This window comes from Micromys minutus, assembly GCF_963924665.1.
Source record: "Micromys minutus genome assembly, chromosome: X".
NCBI lineage: Eukaryota > Metazoa > Chordata > Mammalia > Rodentia > Muridae > Micromys > Micromys minutus.
This window is the reverse complement of record NC_137970.1, coordinates 80,350,873-80,368,088: the sequence shown is the minus strand read 5'-3', so window position 1 is coordinate 80,368,088 and position 17,216 is coordinate 80,350,873. Positions and strand designations below refer to the sequence as shown.

The 17,216-nt window shown below is 41.4% G+C and overlaps 1 protein-coding gene across 1 annotated transcript in view; it reads left to right on the top strand.

The window, feature by feature from the left end:
• COL4A6 (collagen type IV alpha 6 chain) overlaps positions 1-17,216 on the top strand; it is a gene marked incomplete at both ends in the record, with an annotated part of 329,278 nt that overhangs the window by 294,311 nt on the left and 17,751 nt on the right. Inside the window, 8 exons of the mRNA XM_080910167.1 lie at positions 4,398-4,469; positions 4,721-4,828; positions 5,792-6,013; positions 6,374-6,535; positions 8,124-8,294; positions 9,078-9,221; positions 13,153-13,278; positions 13,732-13,913. Coding sequence (XP_080766293.1) covers positions 4,398-4,469; positions 4,721-4,828; positions 5,792-6,013; positions 6,374-6,535; positions 8,124-8,294; positions 9,078-9,221; positions 13,153-13,278; positions 13,732-13,913 — 1,187 coding nt within the window. The remainder of the gene's footprint in view (positions 1-4,397; positions 4,470-4,720; positions 4,829-5,791; positions 6,014-6,373; positions 6,536-8,123; positions 8,295-9,077; positions 9,222-13,152; positions 13,279-13,731; positions 13,914-17,216) is intronic.

Below are 17,216 nucleotides of genomic sequence, written 5' to 3'. Positions count from 1 at the left end.
CTTCTATGTTTCCATTAGTGACACTACACTTCTTACTATTGTTGACGTCACACTTCTAATTGTCATCAAAGTTTAAAACTTTAAGATTATCTATTCTTACTTGGAAATCCCTCACATTGTTTTCTTTATTTTCTTCTAGTAAGTTCTCATGATCCCATACATATTTTATTAAATACCTATATGCTTTTGGAAAAGATGGATGGATAGATAGATGATGAATGGGTGGATGGATGGATGGATGGATGGATGGATGGATGGATGGATGCCAAAATTAATTTTCTAAGTAGTACCTCTTCTATTCCTTGCTGACTTTCCTCCATTAAATTATATTTATGTACATTGTAGACAATTAAATATCTTTTGCCATTTAGCCTTCCCTTGACTTCTACATGTTGTTATTATTTAAATTATGCCCACTTCTACTAATGGTTTTCCCTTTAATAACAACATTGTAAAGTCTATAGCTACTAAAGAAGATGATAAATCTTACCCTCAAAACCTGCCTAGTAGAGTGGAATGTTCCTTAAGAGACTATCATTTACTTGAAGAAGAAAAGCCCTTCCTAATAATTTGAATGGTTAAAAAATAAAAAATAAGATATCATGTTTTATTTATTCATATTTTAAAAACCTATCTTAATTGATGTAATAATCATGATGGCACAGGCCATACTTCATTCAAGATTCTTGAAACCAAGGGCCTTGAACAAGTTTGGAAAGCATTCTGCTTCCCTAGGCCATATCTTAACAAACAGTATTGGTTTGCCTTTGAGAAGTTCCAGTTTCAGCAATAGATTTACTGTATTTACTGTATAATAGATCCACAGTATTTCCCAGGGATATTTATCAAAATTGCTCTTCAACTGTTGATGGATCATTCTAGGTTAGCGCAATTTGAAGGCAACCAGATTTTAAATTTAGTTCAGATGCCTATATACCTGCATGTACTCAAGTCTTTTGAGTATTATCAACAATCTGCTTCTTTGTTTGAGATGAGACTGCATCAACAGGAAGAAACCTGTGGGATCATTTCTATCTCAAACATTACTAGTTCCTGGGTGCAGAAAGTTCTCAGGAAGATAGTAAGCCTAGCCTGGGAAGTACCTTATATAGAAAATCTACTTTTTGAAGTACCTAATTTTTAAACAAATACTTTGTTTAGTTTTCATAGCTGCTATATGGTTGTTGTTTGTTTGTTTGTTTGGTTGGTTGGTTGGTTGGTTGGTTGGTTGTTTGGTTGGTTTTTTGAGACAGGGTTTCTGTATGTGGCCTTGGCTGTCCTAGTACTCACTATTATAGACCAGGCTGACCTTGAGATCAGCCTACCTCCACCTTCTGAGTACTGTGATTAAAGGTGTATGTCACCACAAGTAGAAAATATTTCATTCAGAATGTTATCTCTTTTTTTCTCTATATAAGCTAATTATAACTCACTAAAAGTAGTATACTTTCCAATCATTTAAACATAATTTTTGAGGCTTCTACTTTATGTATTATAGCCATTTCTGTTACCACAGAAATTAAGATGTTGTTCCTAAATGTTGGCTACTCTTACCAGTGGTAGCTCAGAATTAGACATCTCCATTGGCAGTGAGGACCATCTAGTCACCAGAAGCTCTTCAACATAGTGGTGTGAATTATTACAAACTCTGGGTACATTGATAGCTTATGATCCCCAGAGAGGCTATGGCTCCAGATCCTCAATGTAATTTATCATTCAGGTTATTACTGCAAATGACTTCTGTATACTTGAGCGTGTATGAGTGGCAGCACTCCACTCAATCTTGACAATGAATGTGGTTGGCAGGTGTATCTGGGCTGTACACAAGACCTCCCTTAGGATTCAACATACATGTGTCTTGGTTTCATTTTCTTTCCTTGGTTGGTATAGGTGATTATTGCTGCAACAGAGGGAAATATTCATGTATTCACCATTGTCTCTGATCCTCAGAGTATCTTAAACTACATGTACTCTTTTTGAAGGAAGGCAAGGTCATTGTGAGGCTTTGATACAGAGGTTTCCATTGGAAACTGATACTGCTTTAAAGGTTCCTTAGTTCCTTCCTGGGAACTATAGGAGTAGGTATGCAGTTCCGGAGAGGAGCTGACTTCTTTTACATCACATGTTGATTGATTGACTGATCTCTAACTAATTGTATTCTTTGAACTTATTGGATACAATTTGCCTTGCAAGATGCATTACACATGCATTACATATCTTGCAAGGCAAGTGTATGTGCAAGAAGCCAAACAATTCTGGTCTCTATTATTTTGTCTAAGAACAAATAGAAAAAAAAAATGGTCTCTTGAAAACTAGAAGTGCTTTATATTCTAAGTATTAATTTTGTCATCCATGGTGGAAATTCTGAATAATGTGATCATCTGTTGCACTTCTAAAGTATAACACAGCTAGAGCTGACATTTACTTTGAGAGTGGTCTCATGCCAATAAATGCTAAAACCCAGATACGGTGCAATGAAAAAAGTCTTTAAACTTCCCACCATTTTAAACCTCTCCTTGCAAAATATAATACAGTGTAGTCTGTGTCTGAATTATGGGGGGGTAGTTTTTTCCTTTCATTCTCTCTCTCTCTCTCTCTCTCTCTCTCTCTCTCTCTCTCTCTCTCTCTCTCTCTCTCTCTCTCTCTCTCTCAATGAAGCACCTCACTAAAAGGTGCCTTTCAGTGCCTCACAATGGGCAAATAACTCGCGAAAATATTTCTGCCACCCCCCCATGGCTGTGACAACACAGGCAAGAAGATTCATGCTTCAGACCATCTTTATACCTGTGAGAATATGGCCACAGGAGCACAGTGTCTAGCAGGCAGAAGGCAGGGGATTGACTTATAGGCGCTCCTCTGAAGGTCTCTCCTTAAGGAAGATAAGAACCACCATTCACAGAGCATGTAGCAAGATGGCAGAAACTAAGTCAAGTGTTTCTATCTCTGTTTCACGCACTCCTCACAGATGCCATTGGACACAGCAGGCTCAGAAAACATAGTTTTCCCACACAGGTGTATGATAACAGAAGTAAGTTCTCTTTGGCTCCTGGGCCCAGTATAAGCAATACGTTATACTGTTCAAGTCTCAATGTTGACTCAGAACTAAAACAAATGATTTTTTAAAGTGAGTCTTCATATTGGAAAGCAGAAGTGAGCAGAAGGAGGAATGCCAACTACTTGAGTAAGCATTCTGAATCATAGTCTTTATTCATAGTTTTCAAAAAATATTCTGAGGCTGTACAGGTAGTTTTTAGAGCCATGTGTTTGGTGTTTGTTTTTTGTTTTGTTTTGTTTTGTTTAAATACAAACAGACACTAAAGAGTTTTATTGAAACTGTTAGCTCTGTGGTTTAAGACAGACCTTCTTGGATTGTTCTAATAAGACAGACTAATTTTAGTTAGCATAGCACTTGAGGAAGTCCGAATACACTCTGTCGCTGGTAGTTTATTAAACCTCCCTTCTGTGATCCTATAGACTCTGTATTTGCAGTACGAATGAGCAAAGAATTGCCAACATAAAGACTGTGCATGCTAATTTCAACATTTCAAATACTGAAGGTGACTATCCCTGAGTAGCAGAGCTTATAGTTTCCAACAAGGAGCTGAAGAGTCGCAATTTGTCATGACTAGGGGTCTTGTGTGTTTCTCTAGTTTAGATATACAAATATCTGAACAAGGGTGGCCAATAAATTTTGGTAGGCTCAAAATGAACCACAGTTTGGGGAAAACCCGTTTGCCAGAAAAACATTGGGACTTAGCACACTGGCCACTCTTCCAAAGGACCTGACATATGTTCCCAGCACCTACACAGGCTCACAATCATCTATAACTCCAGTTCTGGAAGATTCAACATCCTCTTATGGCTTCCTTGGGCACCAGACACACATGTGATGCACAGATACACATGCAGGCAAAACATCCATATGCATGCAATTTTAAAAATAAAAAAGGTCAGATGTGAACTTGAATTGTAATGGCTTCAAGTCATCCCCTCTAATAATATAGCACCATAAACCCTTAATACTAAGACCCAAGTACCCACACTAGGGAAAGAGTTTATCTAAGGGAATGGCGAACAGACAATTGCCACTCACTGCTCTTCCTGCGCAGACCACCTCTAAAACTCCTAGTTCGGTAACACTCTTTGCCTAGGTGACTGCTTGCCTGTCAGGCACCAGTGGTTCGATGAGTAATATTCTGGCACCCTGAATACTTAAATCAAGGGTAAGCATTTGCGCTGGTATTGTCTCCCAAGAGCTTCCCATGCGAAGTTTTCTGTGTATCCTCCTGGCTGTTGAGTGGGGAGAACACAATTGTCAACTAAATAGAATAGAAAAAAAAAAAGGGAATGTAAGAGAAATTTGGTGAGCTCACAGTTCCACGTGTTATTGTTCGCAGGAGTCACCTTGCCTTGTATTATTCCTGGGTCATATGGTCCATCAGGATTTCCTGGAGCTCCTGGATTCCCAGGTATGGAAGGAGGCCAGAGAGAGAGTAAGCACCCTTGAAGGGCCTTGAATGCAAGGAAGCATGGATGCCAATAGTACATCCCTGCTGAAAGATTCCTCAGCAACGGAGGTAATGGCTTCTGGAGAGTGTGTTATGAGGAAATGAGACTCCAGGAAGCCAGCAAGAAAGTAGAAAACTTGATTAGACATCATAAATCCAACCTATCCCTGCTAGTGTTCCTTTCTACTCACTACATACATTTGGGTTTTCAGGCTCTAAGGGAGCTCGGGGCCTCCCTGGAATCCCGGGCAAGCCTGGCACTCAAGGAATCAAAGGAGAGCCTGGAAGTCCAGGGTTAATTCATCTCCCAGGATTTCCAGGTAAGGAAAGGTGTCATCAATATCCCTCTATGTGGCTTTTATGTTGGAACTGTTTTCATCTTCCACTGAGGACCGTAAAGCTAGGTCTGTTCCCTGGATTGGCTGAGGTGGTTTGAATTCACTTCCAGGTAAAATGGCCATAGAGCGAGAGTGGAACATAGCAATAAGAGCCACAAAAAATCAATGGAGTCAACCCCTTAACTCAGATAAGGAAATTGATACTTCACAAAGCCACTAGTGACAATGCCAGGATGCTGCAGTTGTCTGCTTACTGTCCTGTGGCAATATCCTAGATGGACTTCTTAGGTCAAAGAAGGAAGTTCACATCAGTCCAAAAAGAAGCAACCCACTTCTTCTCCTTTCCGGAGCTATTCCGACCTGAACTCCACAAGACTGCAGGGTACCACTGGTTCTCCATCTACCATCCCTGGCTCAGCACCCACATCACCTGGGAACTTGATAGTCATATAAATTCTCTGCCTGTTCACAATAGCCAGTAAGCAGAAATTTTAGAATAGAGCCTGTGTGTTACTATAAGTTCTGAACCACCGTTGTTCTAGTAGTGTTTGCATCTTATCCTGGGCCACCTGCTCTAGTGAATACCATCACTTCATTTCTTTCTACTATTTTATGCCCCCTTAAAAAGAGAAAGGCCATGACAGAAGAAGGTTTAAAACTGTAAGAGAGACTGAGATTTGGCCAGAAGACCTTGGTGTGACTTGCATTCTTAGCAATTACTGAGCCCCAGGAGCAGAAAAAGGATGCTGGTCTGTTCCAGCATCACCACACTAGAGCATCTTTCCCTTCATGTTGTGTAGTCCCTACCTCAGTACAAGTCCTTCAGCGTGGAGATCGCTGATCACTACTAATATATGGGCTTTTGTCTTAGAGGAATCAGGCACAGATCTCTATCCAGATTGGTTCTAACCATAAATGTTCTTATTTTTGCCTCTTTACATTTAGGATTTCCTGGAGCTCGTGGGGAAAAGGGATTGCCTGGGTTTCCCGGGCTTCCTGGGAAAGATGGCTACCCTGGGAAAGCTGGCAGTCCAGGGTTACCAGGTCCCAAGGGAGCTGCTGGTGACATCTTTGGTGCTGAAAATGGTGCTTCGGGGGAGCACGGCCTACAGGGATTGCCAGGGGACAAAGGATTTCCTGGAGACTCTGGCCTTCCAGGACCCATGGGTGACTCTTCTTGACCCCTTACTTAGCAAAGTACAGAAAGCTTCATAGTAACTGCTGTCTTTGCATGGATGTGAGCATAAAAAGGCATGGCTGAATCGGTCATGGTTAATTAGGGAATTAAAATGACATTCTATACTGTGTCCCTTTGGGGGAATTTTTTATGTGATTACAGTCCATTTTTCTTTCGTAGTAATTCCAAGAGTAGCTATAACCAATAGTCACATTTCTTGCAATGTTGCTGATGAGAGAAGACAGTGTCATAATCCCAGTGAACCCTGGACCAAACCCTTCCATTGGAAGATGGTTTGGTGACCTTGCTGTTAACCAGGCTACAAATATCTGCCCCCTCCTTTTTATTAGGTTTGAATGGGAAATCTGGTATGCTAGGCCCCAAGGGCGAGCAGGGCAACCCTGGAATATCAGGACCACCAGGACAGCCAGGAACCACAGGGACTACAGATCGATTTGGCATCAAGGGCACATCTGGACTCCCAGGAGCACCAGGCCTTCCAGGCATTTCAGGTAAATCCACTGAAGGAAGAATCCCAACTTGACAGACTTTAGCTAGGCCTTTAGCTAAGGCCTCCTGGGGCAGTATGACACACTCGGCATCTAGGATATTTGATTTTCCTGACCTCTCTAGTTTCAAATCTCAGATCACCCTGGCTGTGCCAGACCAGAACACATTGCTACTGTTTAGCTTCTGAACCATGACAACAAATCTCTGTCACTTCCCTCTTTCAGGGCCTCCTGTCCCCCTTTGATGCTTTGGCCTGCCTCTGGCCTTTTTCTATTAAAGAAACCACCCTGTGTTGAATTGTGTTAAACCCTCGCTGGGCCTATGTTAAGCCTGCTTTGAGCTACAGAGAAGCTAAAGCTGAGTGTGACCTCTCTCCTCCCCCAACGGCGGCCTGCCTGTCAGGAGAACATGCCTCTGAGGGTCCATGGGCAAAGAGTGGCTTTCCCTCAGTAATGAGGACTGACACCCACTGGTTCCAGCCTAACATTTGCAGTTCACCTTTTTCATTTGTTTGTTTGTTTGTTTGTTTGTTTATTCATCATCCTTACTCTGCTGCCTAGACCGCATCGCTGACCAAGTGACTAAAGCTGGGTTATTCTTAACATCCCTTACATTTCCTTTATCCTTCTGTTTCTGGGGTCTTCATAGAAGTTGCTGAAGTGAAGGTCAAAACAAAAAAAAAAAAAAAAGCCCACAAGCTCACTGACTAAGACTCCCCACTGGGGAATTATGTGATTATTTACTATAACACAGGCCTTGTAAGCAAGACCAGAAATCCCTGAACCCCTGCTATAAGGTAGTCCCATTGTATTCCCCTCTCTTGTCGCAGAGTTATCCTTATAGCTTCCCATTGGAGTCCTGGGGCTCATGGCTACTTGATGCTTTTCATTTCATGGAAAGCTAAGTCAACCATTCACTGAGGTCCTTGGAAGCCCAAATGCTTCTGTCATCATTGATTTAATCCTTCTGGTTTTTTAATTTCCTTGCTTTGTACCTGGACATTCAACTTTGGCAGCAATTTAGGAGGTTAATCCCATTGACCAACTTCAGGCTGGTGAAAGAAGACTCAGAATACCTAGGAGACCAAATGGGCCTGGTGGATTTCTGCAATGCTTGGCACTAGGGGGTCTTTCAAACCTAATGCAAAGGAACTGGCTGATTTATCTGCTTGTTTAGGGGATTAAAAGGGCAACCCTGGATGCAAGACTCCCTGTGAAGCTAGAACAACAGTTCAGATTTAACCTCTACTTCATGAATTGGCTCAGAAAACAACCATTGCAACTTAGTTCAGGGTGGAAGTGCCAGAGAAACTGGAGCCCAATTGCCACCCTGGCTTCCCAGAGCTTCATTTAGAGGCTCCTGTGTGAACCACATTCATAAAGGAAGAAGTGATAATTACAAGGGTTTTCCTGACCACTGTGTCATGGTCAGCACTGGGCTTCTTGGCATCTCTCTTTGGGCATTGTTAAAGGACTGTGAGCAAATGCCTACTAGCCAGCCAAGGAGAACCTTTGAGAATAAACAGTGGCCCATATCTGACCAGAGCCTCACTAGATGATGACCTGTGTTCTCTCTCCTATAACCATTCAGGGCACCCTGGAAAGAAGGGTCAAAGAGGAGACATAGGTCAACCTGGGTCAACTGGAAAACAAGGTCTACCTGGAATAAAAGGCCTCCCTGGTCCTCAAGGGTTAGCTGGCTTCCTGGGGAGCCCAGGTTTGTCAGGAGTCACTGGGTTGCCAGGCATCCCAGGCCAAAAGGGTAAGTGAATTAACTGGGAAGACAAGTAAAGTGGTCAGGGGTTACCCAAAAGGAGCATGCCGAGCTGCCCAACTTGCCTCCTCCTCTCCTCTATGCTCAGAGACAGAAGTTAGGCAGGGCTTTCTGGAGCAAGATATTTAGACCAGACTGGTGCTAAAAGAAGACTGTCACTTAATGTGAGTCAGTCAAACGGCTTGCTGTGTGGAACAGTGGGTTGATCAATAGAAAAGGCCAGTAACATGAGTCACTCAACCTGCTTGCTGAGTGATCAACAAAAAAGGCCAGCTACATATAGATTACTCAGTAGGACACATACCAAGAAGCCTGACAACTCTCACTCTCTGTGACTGACACAGCCGTGCTTAGGTGTATGTCTTCTCTGTTTTCAATAGGTGAAAAATGGCTAGTCTCAGAGCAGCACACACAACTGGTTAGTACAAAGGGGGAAGATTATACTTAGCTCTTCCCTACCTGGACCTAGACTTTTCTTTTTGGTGCCCCTACATGTGCTCTGGAGTTAATGAATTCAAGCAGAAGGGCCCAGGTCTTCATTTCTTTCTGGTGCCTGTTCAGAGGAACCTTAGAATGGGTAATAATTAGCATGCTTGGCAAAGCCTGAGACTTTGGAGTTAGGGACACCTGTATTCAAATTGCTCCTCTGCAACTTCTTAGCTCTGTAATACTGTGCAAGTAATTCAACTTTTCTGTGACTCCCTTTGTTTCCTTGCAGGTACAACAGAAACGATAATGAAAGAAAGTCTTACTAGTCTTACTTTTCAACAGGTGAAAAGGGGTCCTCTGGACCAGTAGGGTTTCCTGGGTTACCTGGTCTTCCTGGTCTTCCTGGAGCTAATGGATTGAAGGGATTTTCTGGGTCATTTGGAAAGGTGGGACAACCTGGACAGGCTGGTACTCCAGGAGAAAAAGGTGAGGGGGAGGGGGTAGATGGGGGGGGGGATTTCAAAAACAACCACTGTTTTTCAACAAGCATTTTGCTTGCCAACTTTGTCATTCATCTAATGAATGACAACTTTATGTTTGGCAAAACTTTGGACTTCCTTTGACACCAAAAGACTACTCAGTTTAGAATTAACAATGCATGTTATGGACTATGTTAGTCAGCCTTTGACAACTGAAAAGAAAATCCGAGCATGGTCAGGTTTTAAAAAGGAAAGGTTTATCTTAGTTCTTGGTTTCAGAGAATTCCAATGCTGATCAGTTAGCCTCGTTGATTTTGAACCTGGGGTGACCCAGTGCATCATGGGACATAGCTTCTTTCATGGCAGCTGGAAAACTGAACTGAGAAAGAGACAGGAGTGGAAGTGTTACGGTCCCCTTCAATAAAATACATTCAATAATTTGACTTTCTCCCACTTGGCTCCACACATAAAAGACCTATGACCTCCCTATGAACTCAATGCCTGAAAATCAAGTCTTTACTACCACTATCTTTGGGGAAAGGAACACTTACTCAAATCAAAAAGGAGCCCTCGACAATACACTCCCAGATCATACTTGAAAGAGAATTCAGAGTAAGGCCTAAAGTTATTGGCCTGGAGAAAAGGAGAGCATACACAGAAATATAAATTTAGAGGGTGGAGGTGTGGAAGAGGACAGAAAGGTCTCAAAACTGGGTGAGATATGCATGGGGAAAAACAATATGAAAGGTCATATTTGTTGGTTCTTTGAGAAAATCAACAAGATTGATAAACCCCTAGCCAGACTAACTAAAGGGCAAAGAGAGAGTATCCAAATTAACAAAATCAGAAAGGAAAGTGGTGACATAACAACTGAAACTAAGGAAATTCAAGAAATCATCAGATCCTACTACAAAAACTTATACTCCACAAAATTGGAAAATCTGGAGGAAATGGACGAATTCCTAGACAGATACAAGGTCCCAAAGTTTAACCAGGACCAAGTAAACCATCTAAATAACCCTATAACACCTAAAGAAATAGAAGAAGTCATCAAAAGCCTCCCAACCAAAAAAAGCCCAGGTCCAGACGGGTTCAGTGCAGAATTTTATCAGATATTTATTGGGGATATAACACCAATATTCGCCAAACTATTCCAAAAGATAGAATCAGATGGAATATTACCCAACTCATTTTTTGAGGCTACAATAACCCTCGTACCTAAGCCACACAAAGACCCAACAAGGAAAGAGAATTTCAGACCAATCTCACTTATGAACATTGATGCAAAAATACTCAACAAAATCATTGCAAACCGAATCCAAGAACACATCAAAACCATCATTCATCATGACCAAGTAGGCTTCATCCCTGGGATGCAGGAATGGTTTAACATAAGGAAATCCATCAATGTAATCCACCATATAAACAAACTTAAAGACCAAAATCACATGGTCATCTCACTAGACGCTGAGAAAGCATTCGACAAAATCCAACACCCCTCATGTTAAAAGTCCTGGAAAGAACAGAAATCCAAGGCCCATATTTAAACATAATAAAAGCAATATACAGCAAACCAACAGCCAACATCAAACTTAATGGCGAGAAACTTGAAGCAATCCCACTAAAATCAGGGACTTGACAAGGCTGCCCACTCTCTCCCTACCTATTCAACATAGTACTGGAAGTCCTGGCTGGAGCAATTAGACAGCAAAAGGAGATCAAGGGGATACAAATCGGAAAGGAAGAGATAAAAATATCACTCTTTGCCGATGACATGATAGTGTACTTGAGTGACCCCAAAAATTCCACCAGAGAACTCCTACAGCTGATAAACAAGTTCAGCAAAGTGGCCGGATACAAAATTAACTCAAACAAATCAGTAGCCTTCCTGAACTCAAAGGACAAACATGTGGAGAAAGAAATTAGGGAAAAGGTACCCTTCACAATAGTTACAAAAACTATGAAATACCTTGGTGTGACTCTAACTAAGGAAGTGAAGGACCTGTATGACAAGAACTTCAAACCTCTAAAGAAAGAAATTGAGGAGGATCTCAGAAAATGGAAAGATCTCCCATGCTCATGGATTGGAAAGATCAACATCTTAAAAATGGCCATCCTACCAAAAGCAATCTACAGATTCAATGCAATCCCCATCAAAATTCCAACCCAGTTCTTCATGGAATTGGAAAGATCAATGTGCAATTTCATATGGAATAACAAAAGACCTAGAATAGCTAAATCCATCCTCAACAACAAAAAAACATCTGCGGGAATCACTATCCCTGACCTCAAGCTATATTACAAGGCAATTGTGCTGAAAACTGCATGGTACTGGTACAGAAATAGGCAAGTGGATCAATGGAATAGAATAGAAGATCCAGAAATGAGCCCTCATGTATATGGTCACCTGATTTTTGACAAAGGAGCAGTAAACATTCAATGGAAAAAGGACAGCCTATTCAACAAATGGTGCTGGTCCAACTGGCACTCAACATGCAAAAGAATGAAAATAGACCCTTTCTTATCTCCTTGTACAAAGCTCAAGTGTAAGTGGATTAAAGATCTCCACATTAAACCAGATACACTGGAACTATTAGATGAGAAAGTAGGGAAAACCTTAGAACACATAGGCACAGGAGAAAATTTCCTGAACAAAACACCAATGGCTCAAGCTCTAAGGTCAAAGATTAACAAATGGGACTTAATGAGATTGCAAAGTTTCTGTAAGGCTAAGGACATCGTCAAGAAAACAAAACGGCAACCAACAGAATGGGAAAAGATTTTTACCAACACCACATCAGATAGAGGCCTAATATCCAAGGTGTACAAGGAACTCAAAAAGCTAGACACCAGAGAATCAAATAACCCTATTAAAAAATGGGGTACAGAGCTAAACAAATCATTTTCAGTTGAGGAACACCGAATGGCCGAAAAACATCTGAGGAAGTGCTGGACATCCTTAGCCATCAGGGAAATGCAAATCAAAACAACCCTAAGATTCCATCTCACACCAGTCAGATTGGCCAAGATCCAAAACTCAGATGATAGCAGATGCTGGCGAGGCTGCGGAGAAAGAGGAACACTTCTCCACTGTTGGTGGGGTTGCAAGCTAATACAACCACTCTGGAAATCTGTCTGGCGATACCTCAGAAAATTGGATATAGTACTACCTGAAGACCCAGCTATTCCACTTCTGGGCATATACCCCAGAGACACTTTAATACACAACAAAGATATATGCACCACAATGTTCATAGCGGCTCTATTTATAATAGCCAGAAGCTGGAAGGAACCCAGATGTCCTTCAGAAGACGAATGGATACAAAAATTGTGGTATATATACACAATGGAATACTACTCAGCCACCAGAAACAATGACTTAACCAAATTCTTAAGAAAATGGCTGCATCTAGAGAAGATCATCCTGAGTGAGATAACCCAGTCACAAAAGAACAGACATAATATGCAGTCACTGATAGTGGGATGCTAACCCCAGAGGCTTGCACTCCCCCAGAACAACTCACAGACTGTATGAAGTCCAAGAAATAAAGAAAACAAAAAATATACATATATTCACAAAACAAGAAGACTTTGACTATTTCCATGTTGCGTTTTGTTTTGCATGTACTTTACGCTTATTGCAACTAGTACGTTTTCAATGCATACTGTCAAGCCCTTGAAAAAAATCAAGTACTGACTAAAAAACATATTCACATGGTTTTATGTAAAATTTATTTTAATGTCTGAAAAAACAGTACTGACAAAAATGTATAATTTTAAGCAAAAAATGTTTAAAATCTTTACATTTATCTTTGTTTTGCAAAATAAAGTCGTTTTAAAAAAAAGAAAGGTCATATTTGTGTGTAACTGTGTGTAAACTGTGACTCTGTGTGTAAACTGCCACTCTCCTGATGACTGTCTAATCTGCCTTCCTTCAGGAGACAGAGGGGATCCAGGACCAGTTGGCATATCTAGTCCAAGACCTCCAATGCTAAACCTTTGGTTCAAAGGAGAAAAAGGCTCCCAAGGTTCTGCTGGATCAGATGGATTTCCTGGGCCCAGAGGTGCTGAGGCAGGGGGCATTTGGGAGCAATTTCATGAAAGGATTTATAGTCATCGTTGGTTTTCTTCCCAAGAAAAGCAAAGCTCAGCCCCAGGAAGAGCAATGGAGGAATAACAATGAGGTTCAAGGAGGCTGTCTTTCTGCTTCCTTATGGTCCCTTGCTCTTTGAGATCGACTCAAACTATTTCCACTGTAGAACTGAAAGTTTTGGCCCACAGTCTGTGGTACCCCTCAAACAGACTAGTAGACTGCAAGACATAGATACTGAGGTACTTGCCCAACACTAGAGCTGGGATAACAGCAATGGCACCACCTTCCACCACCCCAAGCCCCAGCTAGCTTCTGCCTTACTTGAGAGCACACTTGGAACAGGATTCTGGGCTCCTGCACCTAGGCAAATAGATCTTTTCTGGCCTAGCCTTTTTCTAATGGGATTTTGCTTTTTTTTCCCCAGGTGACAAAGGAGAGCCTGGCATCCCAGGGTTACCAGGTCCACCTGGAGCTCCAGGACAGTCCAATACCATCAAAGGACTCAATGGGAGACCAGGTTCCCCTGGATCTATGGGAAGAAGAGGATTACCTGGCCTGAAGGGGTCTCTGGGGATTGCAGGTTTCCCAGGAATGCCAGGAAAAGGTGTAAGTTTATCCAGATTTTTGATCTTCACCCTAACTGAATCTTTATAGCATGGGCATGTGTCCCATGTGCCCATTTTTTTTTTTTTTTGATTCCAGGCTACTTTCCAACCCCTGTCCTCAAAATAACCTCAAAGCCCTTGTTTTCCATGTGTACATGACACATTTTCCTACCTTTGCCCTCAGTATTCCCTCCCTCCTTTGCATCTTGGTTCCCCTTATTGGCCCCATGTGGCAAAGCTTTCTGCCTACTTTGCAGTCTCCAACACACCTCTGCCTGCTCTTAAAGTCACCATCTCATCACGAGTTGCTTGGCTCCTGCTAGGTTGGCAAAAGCTACTTTCCATTGTTCTTGTCAAATTGCTCCTAACTGGTTCTTCAGAGACTCTTACTTCTTCAGTGAGATTTCTTTTTCAACTAATATTTTTCTTTTACTTTATATATAATAAAATAGATGACCAGAAGCATATCTTGTCTTTTAGACTCAGAACCAAGGAAGAAAGAAACAGAGAGCTTAATTCTTATGTTACCCATAATAAAAGATCACATTGTTCCCAAGTTATCATTGCTTTATCTGCTATGTCCACACTACTCCTGGTAGTCACTACTTTAAACATGGGGAATATTGTAGTGCTTATGTACAAGTTACATTTACTTTACTTAATAACGGTCCAAAGGATATGAGATTTCTTATCAGCCTTTTGATTTGCACCCTATGGCCAGCACCTCACAACCCACATTAAGCTGGACATATTGTACAACTTCACAGATTGTGGGGAAGGTTGTTACGGCAAGGTCTTATTATGTTGTCAAGGGAGACCTTGACCTCATAATACTCCTGCCTCACTTTTGCAAGTGCCAGTGTTATAGGTATGCACCACCACACCCAATTAGAAATAAGTGTAGCGTTTTTTTTTTTTTTTTTTTTTTTTTTTTTACTCAGGATTAAATACATAGACTCAAACATTCTAGGCAAGTCCTCTATTGTAGGCTTAGATTTCTCATAAACTACTTTTAATAACGGTTCTTAAATGCATTAACCTTCCTTCTAGCCCACTACCCAGCAAAGGTAATGGAAAACAAAGGTTATTAGGATACAGAGGAAGTTGACCTTTTTTTGAGATAGTTCTTAGAAGCAAGTCCAGTCTGCATTGTCAGGATATTAGCAGTTCAATTCACAGGAATCAACAGTGGCAGCTCAATCCACTCTCAAGACACCATTCACGATTCAGAAACAGCAGGTCAATCCAAAAGAAGCTGTGAGGCTCTCCTTTGTGCTGTTTAGAAGTAGTTCCTTGGGGAGATTTCAGTCTCCAACTGTCAGTATACCAGTAGTCAGTAGTGTCAGGATAGCAAACAGGAATCAGAAGTACTGGCACAACGCAGCAAAAACAGCCAGGATACCACCGAATCAGCAAGAGTCCACGAGTGACCAGGACCAGGGGGGACTCCAGAAGTTCTCAAGGAAGTGAAGATCAGCAAAGAAGAAATACCAACAAAGCTTTGCAAAGTTAGCTATGGAAGCCCACATTTATCACATGTCCTCCCACGGGTCTTGCTTCCCAAGGTTATTGCTTCCCACTGTTCTTACTTCAGTAAAACACCATGCAAGTCTTCCTTAGCAAAACTCCACATGAATCTATCAGCTAACATAAACATAAACTTCTACTTCACACTGCCAATGAGCCCTGAGTCCACAGAAGCAAGAAGCTGCCAGAACACCACCAGAAGTTTTTTGGTGCTTTTCTCTCTATGAAGTCATGACAGAAGATGACCAATAAACAATGGTAAGGCGTACCAATATCATCCAGCACCCTCCACTGTCTGTTGTGTTATATTTATATTCTTTCTAAACTTCATGCACCCTTTCACCTGCGTGCCCCAGCAAAAAAAAAAAAATCATTTGACATAACTGACTTTCCACAGAAACCAAAAGTCTCCACTTCACTCCATCACTGAGCTTTTATCTTTGAGCCTAGCATTCAGAGATTTCTTGATAGCTCAATAGGAAAGTACCACTTGTTGTTCCCTGAAGTACCACAAGGAACAAGTACCAAAGAATCAAGTCTAGATTATCTGGGCCTTTAAAAGGCAGGGTAGGGGTTACAGAGATGGCTCAGTGGTTAAAAAGTGCTTCCTGCTCTACCAGAAGGCTTGAGTTCTTAGCACACACAACAACATACAGCTCCAGGAGATCCAAAGCATTCTTTGGCCATGAGCACCTGTCACCTGCCAGAGGTAGTGGAAAAGAAAAGTTTTCAGAACACGGGTAAGCAGATCTGTTTAGAAATAGTTCTTTAGGGACAAGTCTGATTTTCATTGTCACTATATCAGATGTCCAGTCCTCTAACAAAACACCAAACTAAATGAACAATGGTAGTCTAATCCATTCAGCCATCAACACTCACGAATCAGCAGCTGCAGACCAGTCCACTCAGCAGACACCACACAAGAATCCGCAAGGGCAGTTCAATCCAGAAGAAGTTTCAAGGCTCATCAACCAGACTGAATCCACCACAGAAGCATCAAGAAGCCGCAGGAACCACACAAGAAGTTCTTTGTGGAGTTTCTCTCTATGGTGTCACCACAAGTAGAGCTCAGCAATGGAATATAAGACAAACCAATACGTGCATTCCTTAGTAATGAATGGTGAGGTGGGGAAAATTGAACCAATGCTTAAGTTTCCACTGTGTGGAGGGTCATATTTATATTCCTTCTAAACATCATGCATCCTTTCACTTGTCTGCTATAGTAAAACGTCCTTTCACCTGTGTCTGCTTCAGCCAAACATAAACATTCTTTCACATGTCTGCTTTAGCAAAACATCCTTTCAGCTGTGTATCCCAGCAAAACATCATTTCACATAACTGACTTTCCAAAGAAACCAGAAGTTCCCACTTCACACACACATGCAAATGAAAAATTTAAAACATAAATCTTTAAAGACAGAGTAAACCGGAGTTTGTTTGACACCGAGGGGCTTGATTTTGAATATCAGACAGCTCCATCATTCATTTGCCTGTGATCTTGTGTACCTTGCTTAATTAACATCACTGAGCCTTATTTTCTTATCCATTAGTAAAAGTAGACTAATATCCAAACTTTTTTTTTTTCAGACAGTAGTGAAGGTTAACTAAAATAAGACTTGGGAAGAACTTAACATTGTGGTTAGACACATTGCATGTTCTATATAGGTAGTAGTCTGATCATTGGGTCCAGAATACCTGTAGTCCCTACAGGAAAATTCTTGTATTTCAGAAGCATCAGTCAATCTGGTAAACAGGATAGACCTACATGACTGAAACA